The sequence below is a fragment of the Rhizophagus irregularis genome, chromosome 2, assembly GCF_026210795.1.
Source record: "Rhizophagus irregularis chromosome 2, complete sequence".
Classification (NCBI taxonomy): domain Eukaryota; kingdom Fungi; phylum Glomeromycota; class Glomeromycetes; order Glomerales; family Glomeraceae; genus Rhizophagus; species Rhizophagus irregularis.
In genome coordinates this window covers 744,905-764,139 of record NC_089430.1, presented here as the reverse complement: position 1 = coordinate 764,139, position 19,235 = coordinate 744,905, and the positions used below count along the sequence as shown (strand labels likewise).

General features: G+C 26.6%; 3 protein-coding genes across 3 annotated transcripts; 2 read left to right on the top strand and 1 right to left on the bottom strand.

Annotated features, from left to right (window-relative positions):
• Nucleotides 1–2,872: 2,872 nt before the first annotated feature.
• OCT59_011598 (uncharacterized protein) lies at nucleotides 2,873–5,344 on the top strand (the record flags this gene model as incomplete). Its single annotated transcript, XM_025332959.2, has 9 exons — nucleotides 2,873–3,091; nucleotides 3,167–3,230; nucleotides 3,298–3,473; nucleotides 3,548–4,046; nucleotides 4,111–4,200; nucleotides 4,271–4,348; nucleotides 4,417–4,494; nucleotides 4,558–5,255; nucleotides 5,336–5,344. 9 exons carry the CDS (start codon nucleotides 2,873–2,875, stop codon nucleotides 5,342–5,344), a joined length of 1,911 nt encoding a protein of 636 aa, XP_025164788.1.
• Nucleotides 5,345–12,838: 7,494 nt separating this feature from the next.
• Nucleotides 12,839–13,296, bottom strand: OCT59_011597 (uncharacterized protein; the record flags this gene model as incomplete). Its single annotated transcript, XM_025328873.2, has 2 exons — nucleotides 12,839–13,175; nucleotides 13,265–13,296. The coding sequence occupies 2 exons, from the start codon at nucleotides 13,294–13,296 to the stop codon at nucleotides 12,839–12,841; spliced, it is 369 nt and encodes a 122-aa protein (XP_025164789.2).
• A 2,568-nt stretch (nucleotides 13,297–15,864) lies between these two features.
• On the top strand, nucleotides 15,865–16,718 carry OCT59_011596 (uncharacterized protein; the record flags this gene model as incomplete). Its single annotated transcript, XM_066133857.1, has 5 exons — nucleotides 15,865–15,952; nucleotides 16,169–16,266; nucleotides 16,387–16,525; nucleotides 16,594–16,615; nucleotides 16,703–16,718. The coding sequence occupies 5 exons, from the start codon at nucleotides 15,865–15,867 to the stop codon at nucleotides 16,716–16,718; spliced, it is 363 nt and encodes a 120-aa protein (XP_065989176.1).
• Nucleotides 16,719–19,235: the final 2,517 nt, after the last annotated feature.

The following is a 19,235-nucleotide window of genomic DNA, read 5'->3' as shown; positions in this document are numbered from 1 at the left end:
ATCCTTGATTATGAATTAGATTATTAGGTTATTTCGTTCTTTTTTGCTTTTATACCATTTGTATAAATAAAAAAGTTCCAACTATTTATTAATAAAAATGTCATTAACTAAAGATCCAATAATTATACCAGTTGTAACATCTGAATGTGTATTTAATTATGTATTAGGTTGTCATTGATTGACGTTGATGGGATCCGTACAAAATCCCGAATGTCAAAATCCCGAATGGTACGAAATCCCGAAATATTGGCCAACATTAAGCATAATGCTGCCCGGTTCGGGATTTTCGGGATTTTGACATTCGGGATTTGTACCAGACCCAAATGATAAATATATTATATAAATAATTATTGGGTAGGGAGGTTGAAATATCACCGAACTGCGAAAATATAGAGGTCAAAAGATGATGTCAAAACATATTCGTTATTATTACTCAAATCATCTTGATTATAACTTTCACCTTTTAATATGTACTTATAAATGAGTATTTCTATTATCGGAAATTAAAAAATATAGTATTAATATTATATTTACCAAAAGTTATAACCATGCATTTTCTTTATAAGAAGTACGGCTTGATGGAATTTTTCCAGTAACTTTGAATATACCAATTTGTTTAACACATAAAGTGGATTTTTGCAATTGTCTCGTCCTCTACAATATAATTACACTTTGAATATCTAGTCCTATTAATCATGAACTTTCTTCTGAATGGATAATTTCAACTAAATATATTATAAATTATTCCGTTAAAATATTAAGGAAAAAAAGTATTTTTTAAGAATACTCAAAAATAAACAACTTACTAAAGGTATTTTCATAAGTTTGATAAAATATTTAAGAAGTATGTTATTAATAATCAAGTTTATTAATAATCAAAAAGAAAATTATTTATGTTGGATTGATTTTTTTATATTTACCTGATTTATGGAATCGATTAACCACCAATTTATAAAATTACATATTTTGATTTAATATAAAAGTACGTTCCCGTATAGATAATAAACTTATTTGATCATCGTGCTGTGTTCTTGCCAAGTTAAAATATTTTAATTTATTATAAACATATCGTTATTATTATACAGAAGCTACTCCTTGATGAATTGTAGCGTTGCTAATAACACTGATTATATAATTATATCAAGAAATCTGTAGTACTTTGGTAATATATAGCAAAAATTAGATATACTAATTTTAGGAATTTTAAAACTTTTACACTTAGATTTATGACGCGGGTACTAACTTAATATGACGCTATAAGCGATGTAAAATTATAAGATTGATATTAAAGATTCATGAAGAAAAGACAATATTTTATTTATATTTATAACAATATACTTCTTTGCCAAATCGGTTACTGATTTATTGATATTCTACATATTAACTATCTAACGGAGAAAATTTCTCAAGCCCTCATTAAAGATTGTATCAAACTTTGTCATGTCACGACTGTCACGTCATTGCCTAATTGAATCAAATATTGTTATTATGTTTTGCGCGTTACTCTCAAGTCATTAAACGGTTTTATACTACTTTAAGAATACAATCATGCTTTTTGGTAATTAATTTTTTTCATATATTTTCTACTGTATATACAGTATTAGACAAGATAATGTATCTAAAGAAATAATAAATAATCCTTATATTAAATTTATAAATGTTTATTTTGCTTTATATGTTATAGGTAAACTATAATGTTATAGGTAAATTATTTGTATTAAAATATCGATAAATTCGGTGCCATGTGATTAATTTTATTGATTAATTGTCATTCAGTACAGATTTTATGCGAGTCAATTTTTTTTTAAAAAAAACTGCTTGACCATAATTCTAGCATTTCTTTCCTAAGTTAATTATGGATTCTATTTTCAAGCAAAAATTCTTTTTATGCACTGTATATAAGCATTCAAAATAATGTGACATTCTGACAAATGGACAGCGAAATTTTGCCAAGAAAAGCATTTTTTAATACACATCTACCCACACGAAAAAAAATATTTTTTTCTGTGATGCTAATAATGTTTTTGGAAATCTGTATGAAAAGATGTTATCAAATGCATATTTATTCATACCTTGATTGTGAAATGCCCATTTGGACTTTGTAAACAGTGATTTATCGTTTACTTTAAACAAGCTTATATGTTTAGACTTGGGAAAAATAGTAAAATGGTTTTGGTGGAACATGAAAATCTTACATCACACAGAGTTACTGTACTTAATTTTTTAAATCTATGTGATGTGTTTCAAGTAGATTGATCATACAAAAAGCCACATTTGTTAAATACGCGATAACATTAATTCACCTTTTTCAATAAATACATGGGAATCGGAGAATAAATTCAACGCCAAAATTTTTTTTTTTTGCATAATCTTTTTACCAATTATGTATTTATGTTATTTCTGCATTTCGTTATAACAAGCTACCTACCAAGAGCCTATCAAGAATATTAATCGGTAAGGTCCATATAAATATAATGGCCTCAAACTTTTATAAGTTTTCATCATTATTTCAAAAAATTCTCGTTTTACCTCTGTATTGTACTTTGTTTAAGAATTGCGTAAAGTTTTTAATAAGTAACCACGAAAAAATGTCATGAAATAGCTTTAAGTATGGCGTGCGTTTGATATAGTAGTGTGACACCGGTGGTGAAAAAATCACGTGGATTGTCTTTCATGTGCGTGTCCTCTTTGTATTACGAACAAAATCACAATCGTATGAAAATCAGTCCTTACATGCTTCATTCATTAACGAAAATAGCATTGCGGCTATTGATCAGCATAAAAAGTCAAAATTCCTAAGACGCTTAATTTTTTTTTTTTTACAAAAAACGATTTAGGCTAAGTTTAAATCTTTTGCACATTATTCTTAAATATGACATCACCAAATGATTGGATTGACAAAAAAATAAAAGATGATGATATCAATTATTTCGAGTATAATGAATTTAGCAATATGAAAAATATTGGTAATGGAGCCTTCGGAATAGTAAATAGAGCTGATTGGAAAAGTTGTAGAAGTAAAGTAGCATTAAAAATTCTTGCAAGCAATTCTTCAATCAATGAAGATAATATGAACAAGTTTCTTAAAGAGGTACGTAATTAATTTTGAATATGATACTGTAGTTAGTACTAAGCCTAAATTTTATTATTATTGTATTTTAAATAGTTAAAGAATTTAAGAAAGGTCAATTTTCATCCAAATATAAACCGGTGTTTTGGAATTACCAAAGGTAAAGATATAATATTTTATACTTTTTTTTTAAATAAAAAAATTATTTTAACTAATTATTGGTTTAGAGCCGTCATCAAACAATTATATTATGGTATTACACTACGCCAATCAGGGAAATTTAAGAGAATATTTAGAAAATAACTTTGCTTCACTTCAATGGAAAGACAAAATTCAAATGGCTTTGGATATTACATTGGGATTGAAGTGTTTGCATTCTAGAGAAATAATTCATAGAGATTTGGTAATATAAAATTTATTTTTTATAATATAAATATATAAATTCTAAAATTTTATTTCATTTTATTTTATTTATAGCATGCAAAAAATATATTAGTTAATGATAATACATTGATGATTGCGGACCTTGGATTATCCAAACAAACGACTGTCGATGTTACGTCAATTTCAAAAATTTATGGAATGCCAGCATATGTCGAACCACAATGTTATAAAACTGACAACTATGTTAGAAATAAAAAGTCTGATGTTTACAGTTTAGGTGTTCTTTTATGGGAAATTTCAAGTGGATATCCGCCTTTTTCAACCATTCCAATTCAAATTTTAGGTTATAAAATCGCAATGGGTTATAGAGAACAGCCAATAATTGACACACCTTCATCTTATGTGGATCTTTATCAGAAATGTTGGGATGATAATCCAGATTTAAGACCAACTATTGATGATGTTTTTGATAAATTAAATAAAATTTCTTTAGAATTTAACACCGATAATGAAGGCTATTCGGAGATTACTGAGAATAATAATAATAATGAAACAGAATCTCAATCATCAAAATCAAGTGATTTTCAAATCAGTAAGTACAATATATTATTTGTTATTATGTTTGTTTACATATACTAATGACAATACGTTATTAGGTACACCATTATCATCTGTTTCATTTTATATTGATAACGAAAGAAAATCATCCATCTCATCTGATGTTAGTCAAACTGAAAATCAAACTGGTAAGTGCACATTTATTTATTGTTGGTTTGTTTAAAATTTTATTTAAAAACATTAATATTGTGTTATTAGATAAACCTCCGCCATCATCATCCGTTTCGTCTAACATTAATGAGGATAAAAGCGTTAATCAAACTGAAAATCAAACTAGTAAGTACATATTTATTTATTAATGATTTGCTTAAGATTTATTAATAATATTAATGTTGTATTATTAGATACACCTCCGCCATCATCACCCGTTTCGTCTAACATTAATGAGGATAAAAGCGTTAATCAAACTGAAAATCAAACCAGTAAGTACGTGTATATTTATGATTTGCTTATGATTTATTAATAATATTAGTGTGTATTATTAGATACACCTCCACCATCATCACCCATTTCATCTAAAAATAATGAGAACGAAAAAAAATCAAATACTCTTTTAGAGGAAATTTTTCAAGCATATTTAAAATATCACAATAATGGATTTACAAAGAGTTTCGATTTTTATAAATTTTTGGAAAATCATAAGGCAAAATCACGCGAAATTTTGAATTATTTTGCTAATAATCAAGCTACACAACATTATAAAGTGATTATTGGATTTTTTCATTATAAAGGGTTTGGAGTCGATAAAGATTTGGATATGGCTTTTAAGTGGTATACACATGCAAGTCAGCATAATGTTATAAATGGTTATTATCATGTTGGAAGGTGTTATCATTATGGATATGGTATTAAAAAAGATCTCAAAAAAGCATTTAAATTTTATCAAATTGCTGCTAACAATGGATGTAATATAGCCTTATATTATCTTGCAAATTTTTATGAATATGGTTATGGTATACAAAAAAATAATTTTAAAGCATATGAATTATATAAAAATTCTGCTAAAAATGGATTTATACCCTCTCAATATTCTTTAGCTATATGTTATGAATATGGAATAGATACTTTAGATAATCAAGTACCAGTAAATAAAGGAAAGGCTTTAAAATGGTATAAATTATATCAAGAAAATGATGGAATACATAAAGTATCAGAATATATTAGCAATATTAAAAAAGAATTGGTTAGTATTTATTTTTTTTATTTTGTTTATTTAAATTTTAATATGAACTATTTATTGATTAATTATATTTATTCTGATAGGAACAATAAGAAAAAACCCTATATAAAACGGTTGATATACAATTTACTAGTCAACTTTTTTGTTTGATACTGTGACTTCATGCATTAAATAAGTAGTATTAGATTTTTTTTTGTTTCGTAAAAATCTTAAAATATATATGTATATTATCTATATTTTATTATTATTTATTTGGGCTGTTTTCTGGCGATTTTGTAGTTAACTTACTATATATTTAAATTATTTAAATATATCATTTTTATCAATATTTTATTGAGTGAAACGTAGGATTATGCTTTAGGAAGACAATTTATCATGTGAGATGTCGTAAAAAATGGTAGCTGGTTAGGATGAGACACTATGCAACAAAATTACAACCCTAATACCATTAACCTAATCCCAAAGATTCAGAATATAAATCCGGATACCATTTTTGTGGACGACGGCTGCGACACTATATAAGTTCACAATACTTTAATGATAAGAACAATTTTTAAACATCTATTTCATGGGAAAAACTAATTTTCACGCAATTTCTAAAGATTAAAATTAACCATCTTGTTTCACGAGATTTATGGAAATATTTTTTTGCTCTTGATAACTTCCATCTCCTAGTTAACTGTAACTAATTTTAACTAATTGTAAAATTTTTACAAAATTTCGACAATAAAAGTGGAAAGTATAATATGGTAAGCATGATATCTCGTATTTCATAACTAATGTATAATATTCTAATTCAGGATCTTTTGCAAAACTATAAATTATAATGAGATGAAAACACTGTTTATACAAATAATATCGCAATACATATCATATACTGAAAAAATTGTTAATTCATACACTGCAAAATTACCCATATTTATTAATTAAAATTTTTCATTTCAAAACTAAATTATTGAATATGACCCCTACTCTCGCCATACTCTTTCACTTTCAAAAATCAAATTTGAAGTGTCCAACCCCTAATACTTCAAAATACAATAATAAATAATACATTCCTTAACATTATATAGTTAAATATTTTCTGGATGCTGCCACAATTATAAGCCAGTCATCAAACGAAGAATAAGGAGAATAAAACAAAAAAATAAATAAAATAAAAAAGTTCATAAAAACTGTACAATTCTGCTCTATTAAATAAAAAGATACATTTAAACCATGTTCTCAGGAGTTTAACCCATACTTTCTAAAAAAATATTTGGTAATTTAAATGAAAAAATGTGAGGAATAATAAATTCAGTATATACATAAATCAGTGCTTTTTTAGCCATACCCTCATCCAGCCTTTGGGAAATATCCAGTTAGGAAGTGAGAAATCAGCTGATTAGTTAATTTTAAAAATAAATATTAAAATTAGTACATACACAATCTAAAAGTTATTCCAATATTTTACCATACATCATATTAAGTGTAATTGGATAAACCTTCTGAAAAAATGTGCAGCTGACTCAGGATATTTTTGAAAAATCCAGATGAAAAGAGGAGGTAACATGTTCACCTCTTCCTATTTTTTTTTCAAATTCCTTATAGAGCAGAAGTCTGAATTGCTATTGTATAATTTCTTAATACAAATAACTAATAGTTGTCCAGTTTCTGATTTATGAAAATCTATAATTAAATGAAAAAGATTAAAAAGAAAATTAAAGAAATCATAAAAAAGTAAGTGATGGCCTCGTTAAAAACGTTTAAGCAAAGAACCGAAAAGAAACCCAGTAAGAAACTATACAGACCTGCTGCATGGTGAAAGGCTCGAGTTGTAATAGACCTGAAAAATATGAAGACAAGCCATTTTTTTATATTGACAGCAAATAAATAAAATAGACTTGAGATTTTTAATTTTTGTACAAATAAATAGCGTATTGTCTTCAAATTCTGATTGGTTTAGCTTATGAAAGTTGGCGTAGACATTATAATTATATAATTATTTACCAAACGCGTCAATTAATTAAATTAATCAATTAATCAATTATCATCATCAAAAGCTATAGTTATCGTAGTTATCCGTTATTGAAATATCACGCGTTTTTAAATAATCTGTTAAAAGTCAGACTAGTCAGCTTGTCCAGCTTGTCATGAATTAATTCTATCATATTATGTTTTATTAAAAGCGTTGTAAGCGATATATTTAGCAATATCATAACCCACGTGATGATTAACAGTCAATTTTTACACAAATTCCAAATTAGTCGGACAATTTGTTCACATAAACTGGCTATGTTTTTTTTTTTAAAAAAAAAGTGAACTTACAAAAAGTTATTATTACCAACTTAATTCATTTTATCTCTTTGTAAATTATAATTAGAAATTTTAGAGCAGCGACGCCACATTACTTACAATATAATAGATGGGAATTTTTACTATATTAGCCTTCACAAAATTAGCTACGATTCTAAACACTTATTTCTCAAAACATTCATATCATTATTTAAAAAAGTTATTGGGGAAACTTTCAAATGAAGTTTAAAAAAATCAATAAATTATTAGAATACTACTTACGAATCTTTGTATTCTTTTTGTACAAATATCATCTTTAATGTATTATTTAAAATTGAAAATATGAAAATAATGTTAGTCTACAATTATCGTAATAATAAACTTTGCGTATGATCAATTTAGATTATTTTAATAGTTTCTTTATTTTTCTAAGATATTGTCTCATTTAATAAACTAATATCACATGATTGACTATCAACTTGTTTGAAATTTAACGATTGGCTACAAAATGAAAAGAGGTGTGATCAACATCCAAAAAACTTCGGTTATATTTGTACATTTTCTGATTTTTTTTTATTGGTTAAACAGTTTCTAATATCTAATCAATTAAAGTATAAACTATATTTTCTATCACATCTGAATATTTCCAGTCATACTATTTAGTTCTTTCAGTTCCACAATTAATAAAGTATGTTTTTTTACTTTTTATTTATTTTTTTTTATTTCGTTTCTATCTTATATTTTATTTCTTACTAACTTTATTTTTTTTTAATTTATGGTTTTATTTTTTACTTGGTTTCCTATCATTACCAAACCTCCTATCATGATCATTTTTTTATTTTTTGTATTACTACTTTTCATTTTCCACTATCTCTTTTTCTCTCCTGTTTATTTCCCATCATTTCTTTTTGTCTCTCATCACTCCTTTTCGTCTCCCATCACTCCTCTTCATCTTCTCATCACTTCTTTCGTCTCCCATCGCTCCTTTTCGTCTCCCATCACTTCTTTTCGTTTCTCATCACTCCTTTTCCTCTCCCATCACTCCTCATCTCCCATCACTTCTTCACCCATCGCTCCTCTTCATCTTCCATCACTTCTTTTCGTCTCCCATCACTTCTTTTCATCTCCCATCACTTCTTTTCGTCTCCCATCATTCCCATCACTCCTCATCATCTCCCATCACTTGTTTTCGTCTCTCATCACTCCTTTTCGTCTCTCATCACTCCTTTTCGTCTCCCATCACTCCTTTTCGTCTCCCATCACTCCTTTTCGTCTCCCATCACTCCTCTTCGTCTCCCATCACTCCTTTTTACCTCCCATCACTCCTCTTCTCCCATCACTACTTTTCATCTCTCATCATGCCCTATTTCTCCTTTTTGCTTCTTATCACTTCTCATTACTATTTTTTACTCCCTTTCATCTTCTATTATTTTCCATTACTCCATTGTTGCTTCATTTTTATTAGCATCTTTCTCCTTGATCATTGTAATTTACTTATCTTTTTTATTCATTGTTATTGTTTTTTTTTATTTGTATTACTTCATTAAAAATAAATACAGTGATTTTTTTCTTTAAAATCGTAAATGTGTTGACTTAAATTTTTATATATGCAAATAAAATTCTAAAAAAATATTACAAAAAAAGACTATACAATAAAATAAAACTGAAACTGTAAATATAAACGAAAAAATAATAAAAATTGAAAATCTTCACTGTAAAAAAAACATCTATTCTCTATAAAAAAAATAAAAAGTACTATTTTATATAAAAATTTTTTAAATAGTTTAAAGCTTTGGACCTAATCAAATTTTCAAATTTATTATGCATAATGTTTATATAGGTTCTGTGACTTCCGTCAAATATTAGCATCTAATAGTTATCAGTATTATTTATTTAAGAGAAATAATAAATTCTTGAAAGTGTTTTTTTTTAAAAAAATGAAATAAGCAACGAAAATAAATTATTTAGATATGTAAAATTAGGGAAGTTATCTCAATTTTCGTTTTAATCAATATTTTCTTAAGGGAACAAGAAACTCTTTCCAAAACATTAAACTGTGATTTTTTCGTGAAATTAAAAGGATCTTTTTCCAAATTTTCAAAGAAATAACTATAGTATTTGGTTCAAAACACAGTTAGTAGAAACTGATCCGGATACAAAAATTTAGTTGTAACATGATCCCTGACTGTATATATTAAAAAATTTTATCATAGTGGTAAAAACTGTTCGTTGGAAGAATAATTATGAAAAAAAAATTATTAGGAAGAAATAGGATGAGAGAAAAGTTTCGTAAAAAAATTCCAAGATGAACTGCCAAAGTTGTACAAAAGTATTTTTAGTACAGTACTAGTATAATTTATGTAAACGTATGTACTATCAAAATATAAAGGCGTTCGTACTGAGCTCATATCAACGTATAGCACTATTTTACTTATTACCTATAAAAATATCAAAATTTTATTAACTGGAATCGGATTAGCCACATGAATTGGCCATCGGAATGTTTACATGGCAACTAAATTATAAATTTTTCTGCTATACAAATTATCTATATGGAGGTATTCTAAACGTCAAATAAATTTTTTAGTTACGCAATAATAAGTCATTTTTTACAATAACTTTTAATTAAAATCTTCTATAGACTTCCCGTGAACATGACCTCTTGTTAATAGACAAAATAGTCAATTTTCTACAATAATGTCAATGTAATCAAAATTAGATTGTAAGAAGTAATCTTATTAGTATTTTGCTTCAATAAAATTGGGTAAAAAATTTGTATAAATGAAATTTTAGGTGAACAAAAATCATTGTACTGATATTATAGTTAGTATTTTTATTATTATTATTAAATTTGATGATAATTATATAAACTTAAATATTCTACTATCCTACTCAGTTATTTTTTTATGTTTAGAATAATATTTTCGTTATAAAATTGTCAAATAAAATTCTTTATATATGAATTATTTTTTATGGTGTTCAAAAATTTAAATACGTAAATATTTATTTTAAAAAATATAAAAAACGTTAAAATTTATATATTTTTCAATCAAAATTCCAAGTCAAGAAACATTAAAAGCATAAAATATGACATAAAAGGACATGGAAAAATTAAAAAGTTGCAATGTGAAAACGAGTTCAGAAATAGTATAACGGAATCATTAACCAATGTCAGTTGTTATAGTCTTATGGATAATAAATACTGTATACAGAAATTATTTACTAGAATTATTATTGAACAAGTTAATAATTTTATGGAAACAGCAATAATTTTCTCGTCAATTAGTAAGTTTTTTTTTGGAATAAAATTATGTACATTTTATAACTTCGCACGCATTATTAAACGAACCAATTTTCGATTAATCAATATTAGGAATTCAGTGGAAGATATTGTTCTGTCAAGCTTTTTTTTCTTTTAATTGCCAATTTGGCGATGGCACGACGTCACGTCAATGGGCATTTTATTATAATCTGTAGAAAGAAAATATATATGATTTTTATAATGAATACATTAGTTACTAATACATTTTTTTAAAAGTATAAACAAATTCAGTACTTAAAGAAGAATAAATTTGAACCTTAATATTATATAATTTAAATTCTTTTACTTTATATATCTTTTAAGACGAATAAATCATTATTATTCACCTTAAAACCCAAATATTTAACTTAACCTTTATATAATGTAAAATATCATTCCCGCCTTCACGAATAATAATAATTCTAATACATAATCTATTAATAAAAGTATTTTGAGAGAATTTTTAAAAATATTTCAAAATCACTTGCATTTTCAATTATAAGATTTAAATCTAAATATTCTAATTTAAGGTAGGATTTGTCCTAAATTTTGTAATACAATTAAGCTAATTTCAATATATCACTTATCTGATGAATTTAATGAATTGCAAGATGATTAAGATTTGACCAATATTTCCCAAAACTAACATTTTCTAAATACTTACCAGATTTTTGTAATAAATCAATATTCAGTAACTCATTATTCATAAATAAAGTTTTTAATTTAAAAGGTTTGGTAATATTAAGAATTCGTTGAATAAAAGAATTTAAAGAGTCACAATCAATAATATGAGTAGATTCTAAAATTTAATTGTTCAAATATTTTATTAAAAGCAAAAATGTCATTAAAACTAATATTACGAAAAGTAATTATTTTTAAAGTATTCAAAATATTAGAATTTTTGAATGAAGTAAATAAATAATTTAAGTTTCTGGAATTAGATACATGTGGTAAATGAATTATATTAAAATATTGATCATAACGACATTATATTAATTGATTTTAAATAAAGGATAATTGTTGTTATATTTATGCGTGTTGGATAAATGTTGAAATTTAAATTTTTGATATTATAAATGAAACTTTGATTTTGTAAAATTAATTTAAAAACAATATTAAAATAATCACAATCATCATTTGATAAGATAAAAATGTCAAAAATATTCAAATTTGTTTCTCTTTCAATAAATATCTTAAATAATGATTCATATATAAATTTAAAAGATTATATTCTGTAATGTAAGTTTGATTTGATTGCTTTCCAATTTCTCTAATTGATGAATTTCTAACTCACAGTTTAATAATTGTAATAACATTCTGTGTATTTAAATGTTTAATGAAACTAAGATAATTGAATAATGTATTTAAAGGAAATAAATTTTTATTAATACCATAATCTTGTAATTTTTCTTTACCTTTTCTTCTAAATATTGTAAATAAATTTCAATGAAATGATAATTTTTAAGTTTTTTAATTGAAAATGTGTCTTCCCATAATAATGGAATGGCTAAACGATACTATATAAAAGATTATAGCAAGTATTTTAATCAATAAAATTTATCCTTTGAAATTACAAAAAATAAAATATTTCAATCTAATATGAAAAAAGAAACTATAAAATTAAATATTATGAATTTTTCGTTAATTCTATACAATTTGAAACTCAACTTCTATAATAAAACTTCTATTTTGTGCAACTAATATTTAACCCATATAATCACAAATCACCATTTCCAAATGATGGACCGTAATTCCAACAGTTACGTGTAGCGCTCCTTTCATTTATTATGCGACTTAAAATATAATCATTATTTCTAAAAGAAATATAAAACCATCTTTAGTAATACCATAAAGATTATTAGATTTCCATTCAATCGGATTATATCCTCCCAAAATTTTATCACCGTCTTTAACTTTAATAAATGTAACAGTGCGGGCTTTGTTATCACAAATTTCATGGAATTTTTTAACCGTACATCCGTCACGAAATCCACGAGAAATTAATTTAAATTCATATCTTGTCCGTGTTCTCTAATCTATCAATCCATTTTGAGATTAATTCAACATGTTGAAATATAATGATTGTAGAATCAATATTTTTTGGTCTTATTGATGATCCTATCCCAGGTTCTGATATTTCATTGAAATCATCTTTTGAATAGTTTTCAATGTCAGATGGAAGTCCCCGATTTTGAGCAAGTCCCCATATAATCACATGTTCCCAGACTTGTAATTCATTCAATTGATTAGTGATTAAATTAGTACAGTATTTTGAAGATGTAAAAGAATTATTTTCAAAACTCGTTCGATATATCAAATCAAAGTTTTGTTCCATTCGATCAAATTTTCTTTTAATTAAAAAGGTTTTTAAATAAGGAAATAATTCTTGAAGGCCAAGTTCATTAGCAGTGACCAAGATTTCGATGATATCCTAAACCTCATATTCTCCCAAAGATAATTTCCCTCCATAAATATATCTAAAATAAACACTTTTGAATAATAAAGTATAATAATTATAAATATTTATTTTATATATATATATTTTTTTTACCTTAAAACCACATTAACCACATTAAAAATTTCAGGTGAAATATTTGGTGCGCCAAAGTTTCATCATTCCTCTTTTTATTTGTTGATAAAACTTCTTCGTAAATAAGGGGAACGATAATTTAAAATAATCATATGAGCACGAAATATTTTACGTCAGGGACATTGTCAACTTCAATTGTAATATCATAATATCTTCATCATTTAAAGATTTCAAGCAAATTTTGTGATAATTTTGGTAAAAGTTTATTGTCAACAATTATTACAATTATTAAATGGTTAAGAAATTCAATTTATATTTATATATTTTAAATTCTTCATAGATATTATGATTTTTCTTATCATGAATGTAATTTATTTGTGCATACTTTATTAAATGGTTTAAAACCATTGATGTCAGTGCGAAGTAACGGGTGACTGCTAATTTAAACTAACAAAATTATTAATTTATAAAATTATTGTAGGTAAGTTACATATTATTAATATAATATTTGCATGTAATGTCATCGCTTGCTCTGTATAAAATTATAAATAGCCTTAAGGAAACACGTGATACCTTTACGCCTGATCTATTCCATATTTATCATGGTTAGAATAATTTGATTAGATGAAAAGATTTTTTTGGTCGGAATTTTATTTTATTTTATTTTTTTTTTGAGGCTGTGTAATTATCATCTATTTTCAGATGATAAACTTTCTTACATTAAAATTTTGCTAATATTGATTAAATTGATCATGCGATCATGCATATTTGTATTTCTAGGTTTGACTCTCCGCTGTATTTTAAGGCAAATAGTCTAACCGATATGGAAATTTGCTGTTCATTAAGAATAAGTTATACAAAAGTTGGGGTTACAAATTTATCAATTTTTTTTTTTTTTGAAAGAAAAAAAAACTCGTGAGTCGTGACGCAATGATTTCAATACCTTTTTAGTCATATGATAGCTCGGCCATTTAAAATTATAGTAAAGATGACGTCATGGTTGATAGACTTATATCACGGGATAAGAAAATAATATAAAAAGGGGACATCTTCCTAACAAAAAAGCTACTACCTAATAAAAAAACTCTGTTCCGCTCTTCTAACAAAAAAAGATGATGGGACTGTTCATACGAACAACAAAAAAGCTTTTATGAATAAAACTAAACTCTCCAACAAAAAAAAGGATGACGGGGCCAGTCCATACGAACAATAAAAGTCTTTTATGGATAAAACTAAACTCTAATAACAAAAAAGGTGTCGGGACAGTCCATACGAACAATTAAAGTCTTTTATGGATAAAACTAAACTCTCTAACAAAAAAAAAGTTGACGGGATGGTCCATACGAACAACAAAAGGCTTTTACGGATAATAACATTGCCTCCGACCCACTGGCCATAATCTTTGACTGCACACCGTGTTGGCCAGACGGCTTTAAAGGGTTGCAAATAGATGACCAGGTCCCATCATACGGGAACCCACCCCAAGGTTAATCTTTAAAAGTGGAGATTTGTATTCACTTTTGATATGTTTAGTGTTAATGATTTTTACTTTATTATGAATCACCTAAAGAATCACAACCATAACGTGAGAGCTCGAAATGGGCCGCGTTTGGTTGAGTTTATTTTTTACTTTTTTTGTTCATAGTGTAGGTCAGAACCGGTGATCTGGTATGTTTAGTGTTAATGGTTTTTTGCTTTGTTATGAACTATCTAAAGAACCACAACCATTACGTGAGAGCTCGAAATGGGCCGCGTTTGGTTGAGTTTTTTACTTTTTTTATTCATAGTCAGTGTAGGTCAGAGTCAGTGATCTGCCGTGCTGATTAAGAAATTTGTATTCACTTTTGGTATGTTTATTGTTAATGGTTTTTTTACTTTATTATGAACTATCTAAGAATCACAACCATTACGTGAGAGCTCGAAATGGGCCGCGTTTGGTTGAGTTTGTTCTTTACTTTTTTTTGTTCATAGTCGGTGTAGGTCAAGAACCGGTGATCTGCTGTGCTGATTAAGAAATTTGTATTCACTTTGGTATGTTTAGTGTTAATGGTTTTTTACTTTATTATGAACTATCTAAAGAATCACAACCATAACGTGAGAGCTCAAAATGGGCCGCGTTTGGTTGAGTTTATTTTTACTTTTTTTCGTTCATAATCGGTGTAGGTCAGAACCGGTGATCTGGTATGTTTAGTGTTAATTGTTTTTACTTTGTTATGAATTATCACAACCATTACGTGAGAGCTCAAAATGGGCCGCGTTTGGTTGAGTTTATTTTTTACTTTTTTTTGTTCATAGTAGGTGTAGGTCAGAACCGGTGATCTGCCGTGCTGATTAAGAAATTTGTATTCACTTTTGGTATGTTTATTGTTAATGGGTTTTTACTTTGTTATGAACTATCTAAAGAATCACAACCATAACGTGAGAGCTCGAAATGGGCCGCGTTTGGTTGAGTTTATTTTTGCTTTTTTTCGTTCAAAGTCGGTATAGGTCAGAACTGGTGATCTGGTATGTTTAGTGTCAATGGTTTTTTATTTTATTATGAACTATCTAAAGAATCACAACCATTACGTGAGAGCTCAAAATGGGCCGCGTTTGGTTGAGTTTATTTTTTACTTTTTTTGTTCATAGTCAGTGTAGGTCAGAGTCAGTGATCTGCCGTGCTGATTAAGAAATTTGTATTCACTTTTGGTATGTTTATTGTTAATGGTTTTTTTACTTTATTATGAACTATCTAAGAATCACAACCATTACGTGAGAGCTCGAAATGGGCCGCGTTTGGTTGAGTTTATTTTTTACTTTTTTTGTTCATAGTCAGTGTAGGTCAGAACTGGGAGTTACGTGCTTGGAGGAAGATGATGAAAAGCGTGGGTTGTACGAATTTAACGCCTTATAAAAAGCAAAAATCGAAGGTAAGTTTTTTTGTAATTAGCCATTTATACTAAAATTTCATAAAATTCGATCTGATATAATCACGTAGTTAAAAATTGAATCAGATTTTTACTAAAAAAAAAAAATTTACTTTTATATAGCCTGAATTTTGGACGTGCGCGGTGAATTCCAGTAGTGACAGTACCACACTTCCATACTTATTTAGTAAGAATTTGCTAAATGGTGTTTATAATAATGAAGTCGAATTTATAAAAGAAAACAATCAAAGAAGCGATCAAAGTTAATAAATGCAGATTAGATGGAAAGCAACGAATTCTTTCTATTATAACACAAAAGTTTGGATTTAGAGAAATACAATAAAAATTGCAAGTAAGTTTGAATATGATGTCGTTTGTTATTTCATAAATGAAATAAACTTACTACAATTTCTTTTTTGACTTCAAACGATTTAATTAGTGCAAATCAGTTTTAAATTTTATCTCCGAAATAAAAGATAGAGAATTGATTTCTCTGACAAAAAAATGTCACGATGAGCTCTTATCATGTTGATCTGAAACTAACCTACTGTTACTACATCTAAAAGATAAAGAAACTCTATGGCAAAAATTTGAGGATATCCTGATGGAATAATGAGGACCTCTTTTATGGTACATTTGGCAAGTGGTCAATATGTGTATCGAAAAGATTTGGGTGGGCCATGTAATATTTGCGGTGAATATTATTATGGAGTGTTTAATACGTTAATTAGTTTGGTACGATTACATGTAGAAAAGGAATCACAGGTATACAATGAGAATATTATGTAACAAAATTTTGTTTGAATTTATTATTTATAAAAAATTGGAAATAAATATTATTTTCTAATTTTTATTTTTTTTAAAAAAAATAAAAATCTCAAAAACTCAAGAATTCACTAGTAAATGAACTTGAAAAATTACGCCATCATCTAAAATGAGGTTTCGAAAATGAGCTTATTGTAAATGAAGATGGCACAGTATCACATACGGATGCAATTAACCACTGCTTATTATACGCGTTTGGAGGGTGTACACAAGAACATAAGAGCCGTTGCGCCATGTGTGATCAGCTATTCGTGCTTCTTGAACATTTAACTGTGATACTTCCAGAGAATTTTCGCACGTACAGCAAATTAATTTACTTGTGTTTGCACCTCTTTGAAGCCTATTATTGTTGTGCCAACACTCTTTTGCTACAGTATATTTATTACAATTAGATCATGTCTTGTTTGTACAAATCTATTATTAGGATTTGTTCTATAATTTTCATTCATCTTATTATTATTATTATATTCTGAATTAAGTTTCCAATAAAATTTCCCTATAAAAAAAGAATGTCCGGAAATTGTAGCTGAAAACGTCCGGAAAATGTTTATTTGTCTGGAATATGTCCGGAATATTGCAATATTCCGGACGTTGGAAAATTTCCATTTTCCGGAAAATGTCCAGAAAATGTCTAGGAGGGTTCAGACCCAGCGTCCAGAAAGTGTCCGGAATATTGCAATTTTCTGGACGTTTTCCGGACACACGGACATTTTCCGGATGTTTTTAGCTACAATTTCCGGACATTTTTTTTTTACAGGGTTTCTTCTCTCGAAATAAATTGTAGTTATCTAATTTCCAGCATATTATTTTTACTCGCAATTTTTTCTTACTTTTTGTTCCATTTTTTAGTTCAAAACTTTTTACCTTCATTTTTTTCTTCAAGTATTACGCAAAATTAATTAATAAAAAACGAGTTCATTAAATACTCCAGATAGATAAAAATTAAAAACTATCAAAGAAACATATAAAATACTACAAATATAACAAATATAACGAATTTAAAGATGGATTAGTTATTAAAATATATAAAACACTCTAGACAAAATCAAAAAAGCGCGTCAAAATAATTTAATTTAAAAGATGATAAAGATGATGCTATTGCATTGCTACTGCTAAAGAATAAAGAGAAGTAAGTAATCAAGAGCGAGTTTTTATTTATTAAAAATTTGCTCGTAATAAAATCGTTATATTAAGCAAAATTACAATTGATGCTTAGTCATTTAAGTTCAAAGATAAACTGATTTCATTTGTTTAAAGCCCGAGAATAAAAAAAGAAATTTTAATTAATTTATTTTGATTGTTTTTTAAAAAATAAACGCCAAATACCTATTATAAACTGAGACAATCCCAAAATATCAAACAAAATAAAAAATAATTAACTTTAGTTAATTACTGGCAGCCATCCGTTGCTTCTATTGCTCCAAAATTGTTTAATTTTAGTAAAAATGTCAGTATACATCATATGAAATTTACATAAAAAAATTTAAATATGGCAGTATATTATTGCTATACCCAACATCCCTCTATATACAGTACCTAAGTGCAGGTTCGTTCAAGTCTATAGAATGTTCCAGTGATGAGTAGTCTAAAAACAAAAAAAAAAGAATGTTACTACATTTCTTTAATACTATTGAAAGTCTAACCCACATAGTACTTCTAGAACCCAATAAAGAAACTTAAAAACACCAGAAAAGATCTCATGTTGATATAGAAGAAATTATTGGCATTCTCTACCGATCTATTAGTAGATTTGACGCAGCATACTACACATTACACAATTCAAACTTAATTTTTTGATAGCCACTGTACTAAATATTATATATTTGATATTGCGATAATTAAAAGAAAAAGATCAGTTAAAATTAAAAAAAATTAAATTTTTCAGCTTAAATCAAAAAAATAAAAAAAAACCAATTAAAAAAAAATTATTTTCGGTATTTGAAAAAGACTGAAATAAAAAATTAAAAAAATTATTTTCCAGTATTGAAAATAAATAGAAAATAATTTTAAAAAATTTATATTCGGTGACTGAAAAAACAAAAACCTGATCGAAAAAAATTATTATTGGCATTGAAAAAAACCAAAAATAAAAAAAAAACTGAAGAAAAAAAAAATAAATAAAATAAGTCGGGTTTGAAAAAAAAAAT